At 36.5% G+C, this 15977-nt stretch overlaps 1 protein-coding gene across 1 annotated transcript; it reads left to right on the top strand.

Moving 5' to 3' along the window:
* The first annotated feature begins 2425 nt into the window (after positions 1-2425).
* LOC133031767 (uncharacterized) lies at positions 2426-3181 on the top strand. The gene has a single exon (XM_061105432.1). The coding sequence runs from the start codon at positions 2426-2428 to the stop codon at positions 3179-3181; it is 756 nt and encodes a 251-aa protein (XP_060961415.1).
* The last annotated feature ends 12796 nt before the right edge of the window (positions 3182-15977 follow it).

Genomic DNA, 15977 nt, shown 5'->3' on the forward strand with positions numbered 1-15977 from the left:
TAACCCCAAAATGCCCTCTCCTCAAACCCAAAAAAATCAGCCCCTCCTTTCTCTCTCTTTCCCTCTCGTTTGATCTCTCTCTCTTTCTTCTCTCACTCTCTCTCTTCTCGCACTCTCTCTCTTTCACTTTGTCTCTCTTTCTCATTGCTCTCTCCGTTGCCGCCGACTGCCGCCGCCTGCCACCTCCACGTCTTGGCCGACTGCCACCTTGAAGATTTTCACCCTCAAAGTCCACCACACTCAACAAAGCAATGGGTAAGTATTTTTCTTAGTAAATAGTGTTGTTTTTTGTTGTATTGTATGGATCTGAACGTTGTTAGTTGTAATATGTGACTTTTGTGTCCTTGAAATGGAGGTAGAGTTTGTGGCTAACCGTGTTTTTTACGGGTTTTTTTTGGTTTTGGCGATTTTATGCGACATAATGCGATGTGTTGTGCGATGTCATGAGAAATCTGAGGTTAGGGATGACATGATCAATTTTGGCGACTTTGTACGATTATTGTACGATTGTATATGCGATATTAATGTTTGGCGATTTGTGTGCGATTTATATTGCGTCGTTATGCGATTTTGTTGATTTCCAGATATTGTGCGACTTTATGCGATTTCTTTCCTTTGTTGTGCGATTATTGTGCGACATCATAACTGGTTTATTTTATGCTAGCTTAAGGCGATGTTGTGCGATATTGTGCGATAGTGTGTGCGATATAGTATGGTATTTTTAAATGTAAGTTTGTTTGTTTTTCTTTGGGACAGATTCATCTGTATTTGTGCGTACATCTTGTATGATGGCGTTTGGACTTTGGAGGGTTTCAACTGGGTATTTGATTCCTCAAAAAGTAAGACATTGATATTGGACATTGACTGTACACTGAAAAAGTTGCATGAAGTTTTGCATGAGGAGTTGGAGGTGGACCCCTTGGTGTTTGAATTGAAGTTAGAAGTTCTTTACATGTACATGAAAGGCACTAAGTTTCCACCTGAGGTTTTAGTGAAAGATAGTCAACTACGAGTGTTCTTGAGCATGAAGGCAAAAATGAGTGTGGACAACTTGTTGCCACTATTTGTGACTAAGGTGAAGAAGAATGTGAATTTGGAGCAGACTCCGAAATGTAACCCCTAGAAGTGTTGTTGGGACCTTTGTCCCGACCGATCTGGGGGTTGGTTTGGACGAGCAAGTTGGCACTAATGTAGATGATGAGAGAGTGGGTATCGAGTTTCATCATTCAGATGAGTTCGATGCTCCCTTTTACAACAATGATCCTGTGGTTGATTTGGGTGTGGATGATGATGTGGCGGCTGATGTACCTCCCCTGAGGATGGAACTAACTCCAAGCAACCAAGTAGAGCGACAAAGAAGACCCCCCGTAGTGAGAATCGCCAAACACCAAGAACTAGTAGCCGGCGAGTCCTTCTAATAGTGCTCCCGTATACGAATTTGAAGTTTCTACTAAATTCAAACCTCTTGTGTGGACAAGGGAAGACATAGGAAAATAATGTGTATACAACATCTCTTAGTGGTACGCCTTCGGGGAGATATATCTTGGCAAGTTGTACAAAAACAAGGAAGAATTGAAGAATGTAGTTGGTAGGTATGCAACGAAAAATAATTTTGAGTGGATGGTAAGTAAGTACGTACCGATGTGTTTTACGTTACTTGTAAGGATGAAAATTGTAAATGGAGATTAAGGGGGAAGAAGAAGGCACTTTGTGACATGTTTGAGGTTCTTGTGTTTCACAACGAACACACATGTAACTTGGATTCTAGACATTCCGATCATGCACAGCAAGACCGTGGGTCATTGGTCACATTATTAAGAACAAGTACACATCCGATGGATCTAACTACAAGGCAAAAGACATTCGAGAGGATATGTTTGATGAATATGGCATCAAGATGAGTTACGAGAAAGCTTGGAGATGTAGAGAGAATGCGCTTATGTACAAGAGGGGTACTCACTGGCGGAATCTTATACGAAATTATATGGTTACATTCTACATGCTTTGGAACGGAATAATCCAGCACTATTACGACATTGTCGGCGAGGATAACCGGTTCAAGTACACTTTCGGTCACTCGATGCTTGTAGGAAGGGATTTAAGTATTGTCGTCTCGTGATTAGTATCGACGGAACATTCTTGAAGACGAAGTATGGAGGAACACGTTGTTAGTTGCTGTTGCGTACGATGCAAACAACCAATTGTTTCCGTAGCCTTTGCAATTGTTGACGATGAGAATCATGACTCTTGGAAGTATTTCTTGCGAAAGTTGAAGGAAGCCATTGGTCGGTTGAAAATCTTATGTTCATATCGGATAGGCATCAAAGCATTGAACATGCCGTTGATGTTGTTTTCCCGAAGCATGCCACTTTGTGCATGCTTCAAGCATATTACTTATGAATGTCAATCACAAGTTTAAGGCCCGATGTATGCAACAAGCAAATATGGCTTAGCCTACGCATGGAACAAGACGGAATGTGATAGGCATTTTGAGGTCTTGAAACGGATGGACCACGCCATTGCTACATACGTCGAGCAAATAGGGTTTGAAAAGTGGGCTCGTCCTTATTGTCCGTGCGATCGGTACAACATAATGACAAGCAACGCCCGAAAGCTTCAACAAGGTGACGAAGAATTCGAGAAAATATCCGCAACTATTTTGGTTGACTTCATCAGGTTCACACTTCAAAATTGGTTTGCTTCTCGTCTCGAAAAGGCTAGTAAGTGCGCTACTCCTTTGGCTACTACTTTTGAAAATGATTTAAAGGATCAACACAAAGATGGTATGTTCAGGAGTGTCCTTCGTAATGGTGCCCAATTGTTCAACGTTGGTACGAGTCCTCAAGGTGAGAGAGGTGGTGATGTGAACTTAGTGGAGAGAACATGCACTTGCGGACTTTTCCAAATGCTGAAAATCCCTTGTCCACATGCATGTGCCGCAGCAGTTAGTCAGAATGTGAGCGTGTACACACTTTGCTCTCCATATTACACTAAAGAAACGTGGAAGAAAACCTACGATGCCACAATTAATATTGTTGGCGAGGAGGATGAGTGGGTACTACCGGAACATATCAAGAACATAAGAATCGGGGTACCAGTGGAGAAAAAACCGATGGTCGGCCTAGGAAAAGCAATGCGGTGTAGAAGGCCGACGAAGCGTCGACCTTGGGTCGGGTGGTAGTGGAACCTCGTCATTGTTCGCTATGTCACGGTTCGAGGCACAACGAGCTACATGCAAAGCTCAAGTTTGAACCATTTCTCCAATTTTTAAATGAATATGTGTTGTATTGCTGGTTGTTGGATATTGTGCTTTTTTCTCCTAGATTAATAATTTTTTGGTTTGTTTACCCATTTTAGGCGACATTATGCGATTACTGTGCGATTTGTAACTGACAGGAGCTAGTTTGTAGTTTGTTTTGTTTTTTGGCGATATCCTGCGATTATTGTGCGATTTTTGTGCGATGTTAACTGACAGGATCTTGATAGGATCTTGTTTTTTGGTTGCTCGTTTCTGTAGTGTCTAGCGATATTTTTGCGATTATGGTGCGATTTTTGTGCGATGTTAACTGACAGGGATCCCGTTTTTTGAGTTTGCTTTGGTTACGTATTTTTGGCGACATTGTGCGATTATGTGCGATTTTTCTGCGATGTGAACTAATCTAGATTTGTTAGTTTGTGTATTTTGGCGATTATATGCGCGATGAATGTGCGATTTTAATGCGATTCCTAGTGAAATAATTTATCAAGAAGTCATCTTCTCACAGGATTTATGAAAAATTTAAAAAAGAAATAAATTGATATAAGCAACAATTTAAATAGCTTTAAATTTACTTGTTATATATAAATTTGGTGAGATTATAATACAATTACAAAAGGGGAGTTTATGTGTACAAGATTAACATTGCAAAAACCTACAAAAAACTACCACGTTAAGTTTTGGTAAAATAGGTCCACACACCACCTATGTCTAAAGGTGAGCATGTTATCATCATGCACATGCTCCAACGACCGATCCAGCATCAAGTGCTCAATGTGCTCCATGGCATACATTCCACAATTGCCACTAAAAAAAAAAACTAAATATTAGCAACAATTAAGTTAAGTAATTCATAATGGAGTGCAAAATTAAATAAATTACTCAAAATATACAAAAGAAAAAGAGATTCACCGTCGTTCGTTTGTGGTACAACCTCCGAGGTAGCTCGTCTATAATGGAGGGGTAGGAGCCGACCGAGATCGCCCCAACTCCACCGGATGTACATAATTATTGTATTGGAAATAACCGCTATCTCGAATTAGATTTGCAAAGAGCTCGCTGTAAGGCTTCAAATATGACTCCATGGCTGCCTCAACGGTGGCACCGATATCAGAATCATATACAATGATCTCCCAGTTCTCGATATCCACCTCCGCCACCCGGTGGCGCTCTTTGGGAAGGTGCAACACAGTATATGTACTCCGCTTTCTCCCAACATGGCAAGTATCCGTGCGGTATCCCCCGCACGTAACTCATGACGCTCTCATCCCATTTGATCTTGCCCCCGTCACCTCACACATATTCCAAAACATGGAAAAGAACCGTGGAGCAGATGTGTCCAAAACTACACCTTTTCGGGTGTAGACTTCGGCACAGGGTCCGTCTTCTTCTCAATAAGTGCGCCATGGCATCAATTTGCTGTGTTCCAAATGAAAACAGTTAGAAAGAAGTCGCATAAAAGTCGCACAACGAATCGCAGGAAATCGCACAGTAAATTACCAAAATTGTTTCAAATAATCGCACAACAATCGCACAAAAATCGCACAGTAATCGCGAACCAACATAAATCAGTTTATAATCGCAAGCACATCGCACTTAAATCGCATAAAGTCGCATAAACCAGATTACATATACAATAAGTATAAATCGCATATAAATCGCATGTAAGTCGCATATAAGTCGCACAAACAATAAAAAACACAATAAATTAATTACGTTAAGAAATAACTTAAAGATCTTCGAGCCATTCGTTCAAGACCATCAACTTCACGAACCACGATCTAGCTGGCTTCGCCGATGTGAACATCCCTAGGACGGCCATTGTCCCTAGCATAAGTGATCCACTTCGGAAGAATTTTACCAACATAGGCGTCCGCCGGTTTGGTGTCTACTACCACGGGCCCATGTCGTTGTTTCTTCTTCCCGTGAAGTCATTCAGAAAAGCCCACAGTGCTTTCGCCAAGCCTACGTAACTCCACTCCATCCGAGTGGCCCTGCAACTCTTCCACATCCCGAGATTCGGTATCACCCAAATGACAATGGCATTTGCGGGAGTAGAAGGAACGTCACATGCCGTCAGTTGCCAATCTTTCCGAAGGTAGACATCATCATCATCATCATATGTCGGCGGTGATGGATGTACCGTCCGTAATGGCTCGGCCGTGTCCGATGGTGTGGGGTCCGATTCTTGTGCCGGCCACGATGGTTGTGTCCTGCTCCGAAGGTCTTCGTAAACAAACTTATCACGGTCGCAATTTGATCCATGATAAGATTCTTCATCTCTTTCGACTTCTCTTGAAGTCACTCTTCATCTCGGTCTAAGTACTCGAATCGCAACTTGCTGCGCTTACCTTCTCCAACCTCTTAGCCAACAAGAGGTAGTTGGAGTCATTGGCGTGGAGCGAGCTTGGGGGCACGATGGCGGGCGTTGGGGGCACGGTGGCGGATGTGGAGGCGTACGGTGCTTCTTTGGGTGGGGATGGTGGAATAATTTTCGACTTTTTCACATAATCCGCCACCCGGGCTCGGCTGGTCCGGAATGCGGTCGAATCTTGCGCCCCGACTTGCGTTTCTTCGACCTCATCCAACCCCATTTCCACCGTGGGGACCTCACCCTCACAATTGCTCTTCCAATAGTCCACCTCCCAATTCTGTGGATACAGAATTTGAAGAACAACCATCCGGAAAAAATATATATTAATTATCGCACAAAAATCGCACACACGTCGCATAAAATCGCGGAAAAGATCGTGTTTGTTTAAAACACAAAAAGCATATTAAACTCGCCCAAAAATCGCAACAAAGTCGCATAACATCGCAGAAAATAGCAGAATACTAGCAGAATCCTATTCAGCATAGTGAAATCGCACAATAATCGCACGAAAATCGCAGAAACTCGCAAAATAAACACGTTGCAAATGAAATAGGTCTAACTCGCACAAAAATCGCATTGATATCGCATAAACTCGCTAAATGAAACAGGCAAATGAAAAACATGTTTAAATCGCACAAAAATCGCATTAAAATCGCATAAAATCGTTGTAAAGCACAATTTAGCAAAAGAAATACCAAAACAACAAAGAAAGTCAGATTGGCATACCCTTTTCTCGAATAGGGTAGCGACATCAGGTTGCTTGACATCATGTTTCAGAACTCTGTGTTGGGGTGCTCCAATTCAACATTCGAGGGAATCTAGTCTCCGCACCGCCCGTACTTCTTCCCCAGAATCCCGCATCACCTCGAAAGGCCCCGATGTTATGTAGCGCAAGTGCATATCCGTAGACATTGTACTTCGCCTGGTTGAGTAATTTTCTTCTCCTTCTTCCTTTCTTCTTATCCTTAGTAGATTTATCAAGGTAGTTCTTCCTCGAGTCGATCATACTTTTACATGGATGACAACAACTTCGATATGAAAGAAGGCCCCACGGATATTCGAAGAACTTCTCCTCGTTTTCTACCAACTTCAGCATATCCGACCATATGTAAACACCCTCGGCCACAGATAGAAGCACTCCTTCAACAAATGCACACGGCCCCACTTGTACACGTCGTCGGCCACATCGCACGCCTCAAAAGCTAGCCAAAGGGTTTTGAAAGTGACCCGTTTGGCATTATCGAGGTAGTCCCGCAATATCCGATCGACTCACATAGTGTATTCAATTCTTCGCCGAGGGCCACCGCTCATCTTCAGTCCCGTAATCAATCCAAACTCAGATCTTCCAAATCTGGCCTCGGTTTTACCCACGTAAAACCACACTTCATCATTCTTTACCTCACTCACTTTCATTTTCCTCAACAGTAGTTGATGCACAATCACCCCGGAGAATTTCAGTTCATTCGCATTCCAAAAAACTCCAAAAGGAGTTTCCTTCACCCTCTCGGTCAGGTTAAAGGCTTCAAACTTTGCTTTAATAGAAGCAAAGTACCCATTTCCTCGAAGTGATACGCCTGTGAAAATGCTCGTGAGGAGAATGAGTTCTGGAGCTATCCGCAAATACAAACAGGGAAGATTATTAATCGCATAGAAATCGCATAGAAATCGCATAACGACCGATGAATGACATACAACATCGCACAAACTCGCACATAAATCGCACATTAATCGCACACCAGAAATAATCCTGGTTGGCAACATATTTGAATATAAATCGCACACCATCGCACAAGGAATCGCTAAAAATCGCACAAATATAAAAATTGCAAACACAATAGCTATAAAATCGCACAAAGTCGCAGAAGAAATCGACAAAAATCGCACAAATATAAAAATTGCAAACACAATAGCTATAAAATCGCACAAAGTCGCACAAGAAATCGACAATAATCGCATAAAAAGACGTTTCCACATTAAATGGTAATTAATGTGACATTTATTATCCCGCCTAACCAACTACTTGATTATGTCGCTAACATGTCGCACATAAATCGCGACATGTCGCGAAAATTGCCAGATTGCTTTTTGCATGACAAACATGTGTACAATTGTGTAATTCAATTTTTACATTTATTATCCCACCTTCCCAACCACTAGTTTTCTCTATAAAAGCCAATTGTCTATCTCATAAGTTACACATATTTTCTTAATTTTTTTCCTCTTAAGATAATTCTCTTAGCAATGTCTACTAGAAGGAACAAGGGCAAATATCCGATTCTTACTCCCGAAGAGATCAGAGCCCGATTGTGGGGAAATTACGCCTCAAATGCAAAAAGTGCTTGACGACATGAAACGTTTTGAAAATGAACGGCTTATGAACGAGTGGAGGTTTCTAAAACTTGAAAAAAAATTTAACAAAACAGGTGTATGGCCGGCTCCACCACCAGGGTTCCCCGAAGGCTGCCGTCGCTGCAAGTTAGGTTATCTAAATGGTAAACAGGTGAAGCCTGGATCTCTATGCAAATATTGCAAGGCTACACTTCGCTTTGAGTCGCAAATGTAATCGTTAAACGTCGCTAAATATCGACTTTTCACTGAATAAATAAAAGTTACATTAATGTCGCTATATGTCGCTAACTTAATCGTGAAACGTCGCTATTTTTCAATTTTTTCCGAACTGATAAAAGTTCTTCCTACATGTCGCTTTGAAATCGCACATAATCGCACGAAATCGCACAAAATAAAAAAAACCCCAAAATCTATCTCCCTAAACTCAGTTTCTTCCCCAAACTCTAAAATTGATAAATTTAAACAAATACATTTCAGTTATATCACAGATGCACAATGTATATGATAAATTGCAAAAAAAAAAGTTAAGTTTAGCCCATACCTGGTTCGTGGATTGTGCTTGGGACGATTTCTCCTCGGAGTGGGTCTCGTGTGGGTCGTGTGGGTAACACTTGGAAATTTCTGATGTCAGTAAAATCGCACAATAAGTCGCAAATAAATCGCATAATGTCGCTAAAAATTCAAGACCTTGACCACATTCTATAAATCGCTCAAAATCGCACAACATCGCATAATATCGCTTAACATACCCAACACAGAAAGTCTACAACTTAATCGCACAAGATCGCACATAAATCGCACAAAAGTCGCAAAAACACAAAACACATGTACAGACTCCAGATACGTCGCACAAAAGCGCACATAGAATCGCATAAAATCGCACAATAACCTAAAAACCCAGAAAAATCTATTGTTCGAAACCCACATTCATCCCACAGTTTTATTGCACAAATTATCCCCAAAAAACATACAAAATAACAACTTTCAATTCAATACCAGATTCAACCACAAATGTATGCATTTTAAAGAAGAAAATTCAAAGAAAAATTCCACGAAAACTAACCTGGATTGCTATGTTCGTGGGATTCGACTGGGTCTCCTTGTTCGCTCGGGCGTCCGTCGATGGGGTCGATTGGAGTGGGTTCGAGGGTTCGTCTGGGTTCAAGGGTTCGGTTCGTGCCCGTGGGTTCGTCGTCGTCGTCGTGGGTTCGTGGGTTTGTGGGTTTGTGGGTTCTGGTCGTACGAGTGGTTGTTTGGTGGTCGGCTTGCGATTTTGGTTGTTTGGTCGTCCGGTGTGGTTGTTGTTTGCGTCATTGTCTGCGGGGAGAGGGAATGAAGAGAGAGAATGTAGAAGAGAGAGAATAGAGTTAGAGGGAATGTGAGAAGTTTGAAAAGACAGGGGTATTTTTGGAAGATAATTAAAAGATAGGTATAGTTTTTTTATGTGTAATAATTGGGTATAATTAAACACCCTATCTAATTTTTTAGCATAAATTATCAAATTTCCCTATTTAAATTAGGACTTGCACCCTATAATTTGGCTACAATTATTATTATTATTATTATTATTATTATTATTATTATTATTATTGAGAAAACTATAAATTTTATGAATTTTTATGTGAAATTGTGTAAAAATATGGTTTTTTCAAAAAAATTATTTTATAGAAAAGAATTAAGAAAAAATTACAAAAAAAAAAAATATGGGAAAAATAGATAAAGGTAACTAATTACTTTAGGGTAACCAGTTACCAGGTATGTTATCCTATAATGTTTCTCCATATATTTTTAACTTTTGTTTAAAAAAAAAAAAGTTCCATAAAATAATTTTTTTTTTTTTGGAAAAAAAACTATATATTTTTACAAATTTATACCTTAAAAACTATTAAAAAAATTATATGGCAAAAAAAAAAATGGTAGTTCAAAAGAGAATTATCGGTTTTTTTCTTAGCATTTTTAGATAGCTATAATTTTAATATTTTATATATAATTATAGCAAGTAAATTTAATTAATTTTTTTTAAGTGTGATTAAGTTATGATTGCAAAATTAAAGTATAAACATTTTATTGCGCGCATGGTTTTTTTTTTTTTTCTTACTTATGTAAAACATATTTTTTTTAATATTTGAAACTCATGTAAACCATATTGTGTTTGTTTGAAGTGACCTGATCTAATATTGTAGAAGCTTAACTATGGAAAAAGCAAAGGCACATTTTCAAAGAAAAAGTCTAACAGAGAAGTTGCCAAAAAAAAAGGTCCCTCCCTCAAACAAAATGGTGTAAAAAAAAACCATTTTCAGTTTAGACATGAGATAGTTGAACCAATCTATGGATAGAGGTTTTGTTAGAGCATCAACTTGATCGAAAGAAGTCTGACAAAATAAAGAATTTGAAGATCAATTTTAATGTGTTTACACCTAGAATGAAACACAAGATTAAGCTAACACTTTGTTATCAACCCATATAACTTGACACTCAGGAAGGAGAAACTTAAAACTCAGTTAAGAGAGATACAAGCCATTTGATTTTTGCAAATGTTTTGATTCAGAATTATTATGGATTTGGTTGCACATTTTGATTCAGAGTTGCATCAAATAGCTGTTAAAACTGTTGTTCTGAATGGAGAATTGAGTGAGCAAGTCTATATGTCTCAACCTAAAGGCTTCGAGGAAAATAGAAATAACAATTTGGTTTGCAAATTGAAATGATCAATTTATGGTCTCAAACAGGCATCTCACCAGTGGTACTTGAAGTTTGATAAGGTTGTGACACTGTTGGGTTTCATCGAGAATAAGTTTGACTATGTATTTATATGAAGATCAGTGGGAGTCATCATATTTTTTCTTGTTCTTTATATAGACGTTATTTTACTTGCCAGCAGTGATTTGTCATTACTAAATGAGACCAAAAGTTTTCTGTCTACCAATTTTGATATGAAAGATCTTGGATAGGCATCTTATGTTTAGGGGATTGAGATCCATCGTGACAGGAATCGAAAAGTTTTTAGCTTACCTCACGAAGTTTACATTAATCGTGTGCTCAAAAGGTTCAACATGGATTCGTGTAAAGCTGGTTTTGTTCCTATTCTGAATTTACTAAGCAACATTGTCCCAAAAACGACTTAAAAAGAGAAGCAATGAAGAATATCTCATATCCAAGTGCAATAGGGAGTTTGATATAGGCTTAGGTTTGCACTAGACCTGACATTGCTTCATGGTCGATGTTCTTAGGAGATATTTATCTGATCCTAGCCATGATCATTGGGTTGCAGCCAAGAAAGTTTTGAGATATTTGCATAGAACGAAGAGTTTTATGCTTGTGTATTAGCATGTCGACAATTTTCAAGCTATTAGTATTCACATTCAGATTTGGTGGTTGTGTAGATGATTTAAAGTCAACTTCTGGCTATATTTTCACTTTTGTTGGTGCTGCTATTTCTTGAAAAAGTGTTAAATAGACTTTAATCACATCATCTACTATATATGTTGAATTTGTCGTATGTTATGGGGCATCTTTGCAAGCTCTATGGTTAAAAAATTTAATTTTAGAGATACGACTAGTTGATTCTATTTACTCTCCTATACTAATCTATTGTGATAATAATATTGTTATTTTCTTTTCAAAGAATAATGAGATTAGTAGTGCTTCCAAACATATGGAAATAAAGTATCTCACTGTTAGAGACTTAGTCAAGAGAGGAGACATTGTGATAGAATATTGAAAGACCAAAGGATTAAGTGTCATATTGTTTGATAAACATGTTTTGATATGAGCATTTTATAATCTTTTATTCCTTTGGGTTAATGGGAGTTTCTTGATTTATCTTTTGAGATTACATTTATATGTAATTTACTTGTTAATGTTATGAACTACTTTGTGGGCCAATAATTTTTATTATTGGATGTTTATGCTTTCAATTATGTTTTGTTATATTCTTGAGAATAATTGAATTGAAAACATGTAGTTCATATCTTGTTGTGATCATTGTATTTTAGGTATATTTGCTTAATGACAATGATATTTTGTTGACTTAATTTTTAAGCATGTTTAGTGACACTGACTTATTTATTAAGTAGTGTATGGTTAATTTCACTGGCTTATTTATTAAGCATCACGGTATCAGTGAAATTGAGGACTGATAAGGATTTTATGTTATTTTAAATTGATCACATGTTGAACATAATTCCTTACCACACTACTAGACTTATTGACCATGTCGATTTAATACTTTGGTATTTGTGATTATGAATGTCTTTTGTTGAGTTAAAAACAATATGATTGTCATAGTTCATTATCAAAGGTTAAATTTGACCGGTATGCTGAGATGCTATCAGAGAACTATTATTTTTAAAGTTGCCACAAATGTTTTTCCTATTGTTCAACCCATGAGTCGTTTTTTAAACAAAATTATTTTGATATATAATATATAGGTATTAAAATTAATGTAGCCCAAGTGGGAGAATGTTAGACTTTTTATTTGGGTTACATTAACTTTTATTAGTTTTATTAAAACTTGGGTTGATTGGATAGGTCTTTGCAGTGTTAGCCCATATTGTTGGTGATCAATAGTTAATGGGCTTAGCATCTGTGTGTAAAGTCTAGGTGAAGCAGAAGTGTGAGCTTTTCTAGTTAACTGAAGCCTTTGATGAGCAGGCCCAGTCCAACTAGGGTTATGTAGCTAAGTCCCCTCCCTAACTCTATAAATACATATTGTCTCATCACAATTGTATACCTTTTGATAATCAGATAAATAAACTGCTTCTGATTTAGAGATCTAGGAAGGAAGACTTAGTTGATAGTATTGCACTACCGAATTGAAGTAATTGCTATGGATCGGATTGAGGTAATTGCTATGGATCGGATTGAGGTAATTGCTATGGATCAATCAGGTACGCATACTTAATTATTATATATTATTATTGTGTTCTATGTTATATACAAATTGATCTTGGGTTTATTATTAATTTTTCTAACATTTGCAAGAGCCCCAACTCACTTTTGTGCTTGATATAGTAGTGAATTTGTCCCCTGATTTTTGTCATTAATATTATTTTACCCTTGACTTTCGACATAGTATTATTTTACCCTTTATTTGATAAATTGAGTATTATTCTACCTTTACTTATAATATTATTAAAAGGGTTAATTGCGGTAAAATTCTCAATAATTTCACTTTACTTGTAATTAACCCTTAAAATCTAAATTTTAGCGCCAAAACTTCTAAAATTACGGTACCGTTAGCAAGTTACAATTTTCATCCAAATTTGAGTGTTAACTACTAGGTTAGATTATCCATGTGGGTACAATGTACATGTGGCATAATTTTATTGGTCTGCCTAAATAATTATATTAAAATAAATTAAAATAAAAAAAATCATTAAAAAAACTTTTTTCTTTTTTTTTTTCTTTTTCATTTTCTCAAATACTCTCTTCTATTTCTCTCTCTCTCTCTCTCGATTATGCAAGTATACCCAAGACCACCACCCAACTGTCGTCGTCGAGGACCACCGAGCCAAGCTTCGTCGTTGCCGAGGACCACCGACCCAGGTAAGTCTCGATCCTCTCTCTCTCTCAGCCCTCTTCTCTTTCTCTCTCGATGATCCAGGTACCATATTTTTCACGACTCAAGTGCCATCGCCGTTTTCGAGGACCACCGAGTCAAGCGCCATTATCAAGGACCACCGGGCCAAGTAAATCTCGATCACCTGTCTATCTCTCTCTCTCTCTCTGTCCTGATCTCCTCTCTCTCTTTCTCTCTCTTTAGATTTAGGGTTATTCATTTTTTTTTTTTTGCAATCTTCTTGGTATATCTGTGTGTAGATATACCTATTTGGGTATTATTGTGTTCTTTGTTTTCAGATATGAGAAAAGATAATAGTTGTGGGAGAAATAAATTTAAGATTTTCAAATTTGAGTTTTAGGACTGAGATTTTCTGTAGATATTCGTGTGTGTTTATTTGTTTGTTGGATTTGGATTTGTTTAAATTTAGTTTAAGTTTGGTTTGAGTTTTGTTTAATTTTTTTTTTGTGATATGGATTTGAAAAATAGGTTGTGGTGATAGTTTTGATAGTGGGGGGTTTATGGTGGCTATGGATGACAGTGGTTTCGGTAGTGGTGGGTGGTGGTGTTTACGGTGACTATAGATGGTGGTGGTGGTGACAGTATATAACTAAAGAAAAAGAATAAAAGAAAAATATTAGAGAAAAAAAATATTTTTTTTTTAGGAAAATATGATATGGTTGAAAAAAAAATATATATCTTTTATATTTTTTATTTTAATTTTTTTTAATATAATTATTTACGTGGACTAATAAAATTGTGCCACGTATATACTGTGTCCACAATTACAATCCAACATGACAGTTAAAGCTAAATTTGGATGGAAATTGTAACTTGCTAACAGTATTGTAGTTTTAGGAGTTTTGCCGCCAAAATTTAAGTTTTGATTATTAATTGCAAACAAATAAAACTATTAAAAGTTTTGCCCCAATTAAACTTTATTAGAATTAAACCTCAAACTAATATTTTTTATCGACTTAATTGTGTTTTCTTAATTATTTTTTAAGGGAGATAATACCCCTATAATTAAGTAAGGCACTCTACCTTTATTAAAAATTAATGTAAAATATGTTTTTAAGACTTATACTTTACTTTTAGTAATTTTTTCCGCTGAACTTTTTTTGACGTTAAAAATTCCCTCTGAACTATTAAGATTGTTAGATTTAAGGACTTTTGTCTAATTTCATTCAATTTTACTATTTCAGTGATTGTTTATGTACTAGACCATGCTCCCCAAACTTTGATATCTACTAAATTATGCCTCTCAAACTTTGATATGTACTAAATCATGCCCCCTGAACTTTCATCCATGTTAGAATTTTTTTACTAAAATTAGACAAAAGTCCTTAAATCTAACAATCTTAATAGTTCATGGGGAATTTTTAACAGCCAAAAAAATTTAGGGGCATAATTTAGTACATGTCAAAATTCGAAAGGAAAAACTAGTAATTAGCCAAAAAATAAATGTGCATGTTAAGAAAAAAATAATTAAAAAGCTTTATTATTTTTTAAAAAATTATAAAAGCAAAATAAATTAAAATACTTAAAATTAATACAAAAAATTGAATTAATAATGTAAAAAAATTGAGACAAAGATTAAGAATAATTTTTTTTAAAAAAATAGTTTAATATTGTTAATGAATGCATCAAAAAAAAGAAATATTTTTAATGAATGGGGTGTTCTTATAATATTTGTGGGGTGCAATTGAAATAAAATCACCCTTTTATAAACCAAAATCAACAAGAGCATTATTCCTATTTTTTTTTTTTTGACAATGAACTTTCATTAAAAATACTCAAAAGTTTATACATAGAGAAAAGATGAAAAATCATCTATCCTAACTAGTTTATCATCCACCCTGAGTGCACGAACTGCTAATTCATGTGTACAATAAACATGAATCAGAGATGCCTCAGGAAAACTGGATAGCAAACTAGCAAAAAAATCTAGGAAAGATCCTACTTTAAAACAAAGAAGAAGGATCTCCTAGAATATACAGTAACTGAAAATAATCAACTAGACTCAAAAGATTTATTAAGTAGCCCAATGCAAGAGACCAATCCAGTGCAACCACTAAAGCTACATAAGTTTAGCTTCTGCTAATCTGCTGTGAACCTCCCTACAAAACCAAAGAAAAATAAATAATAATTAGAACATATTATACCAATGAAAATAATAATAATAATAATAATAATGTAATAGATAAAATAATAAAGATAGAAACTTATCTCCAACTCGAATACTTGAAGAGAGATCTTGTTCAAACTCGTGAAATTTTTGCCAACTCCAAAACATAAAATCTTACGTAATAAACTAACATAACATAATAATATCACCGTACAAAATAACACAACAATAGATAAAAAATACTAACAATATTAAAACAAATAAAAAAACTTATTAAAAGAAAAATTGGATAAAACTTAATGACATAAAT

This window comes from Cannabis sativa, chromosome 1 (assembly GCF_029168945.1).
Source record: "Cannabis sativa cultivar Pink pepper isolate KNU-18-1 chromosome 1, ASM2916894v1, whole genome shotgun sequence".
Lineage (NCBI taxonomy): Eukaryota > Viridiplantae > Streptophyta > Magnoliopsida > Rosales > Cannabaceae > Cannabis > Cannabis sativa.

Bases quoted from the DNA above. Each gene is read 5' to 3' on its own strand.
- LOC133031767 (XM_061105432.1), top strand. From the start codon at position 2,426: ATGTATGCAACAAGCAAATATGGCTTAGCCTACGCATGGAACAAGACG.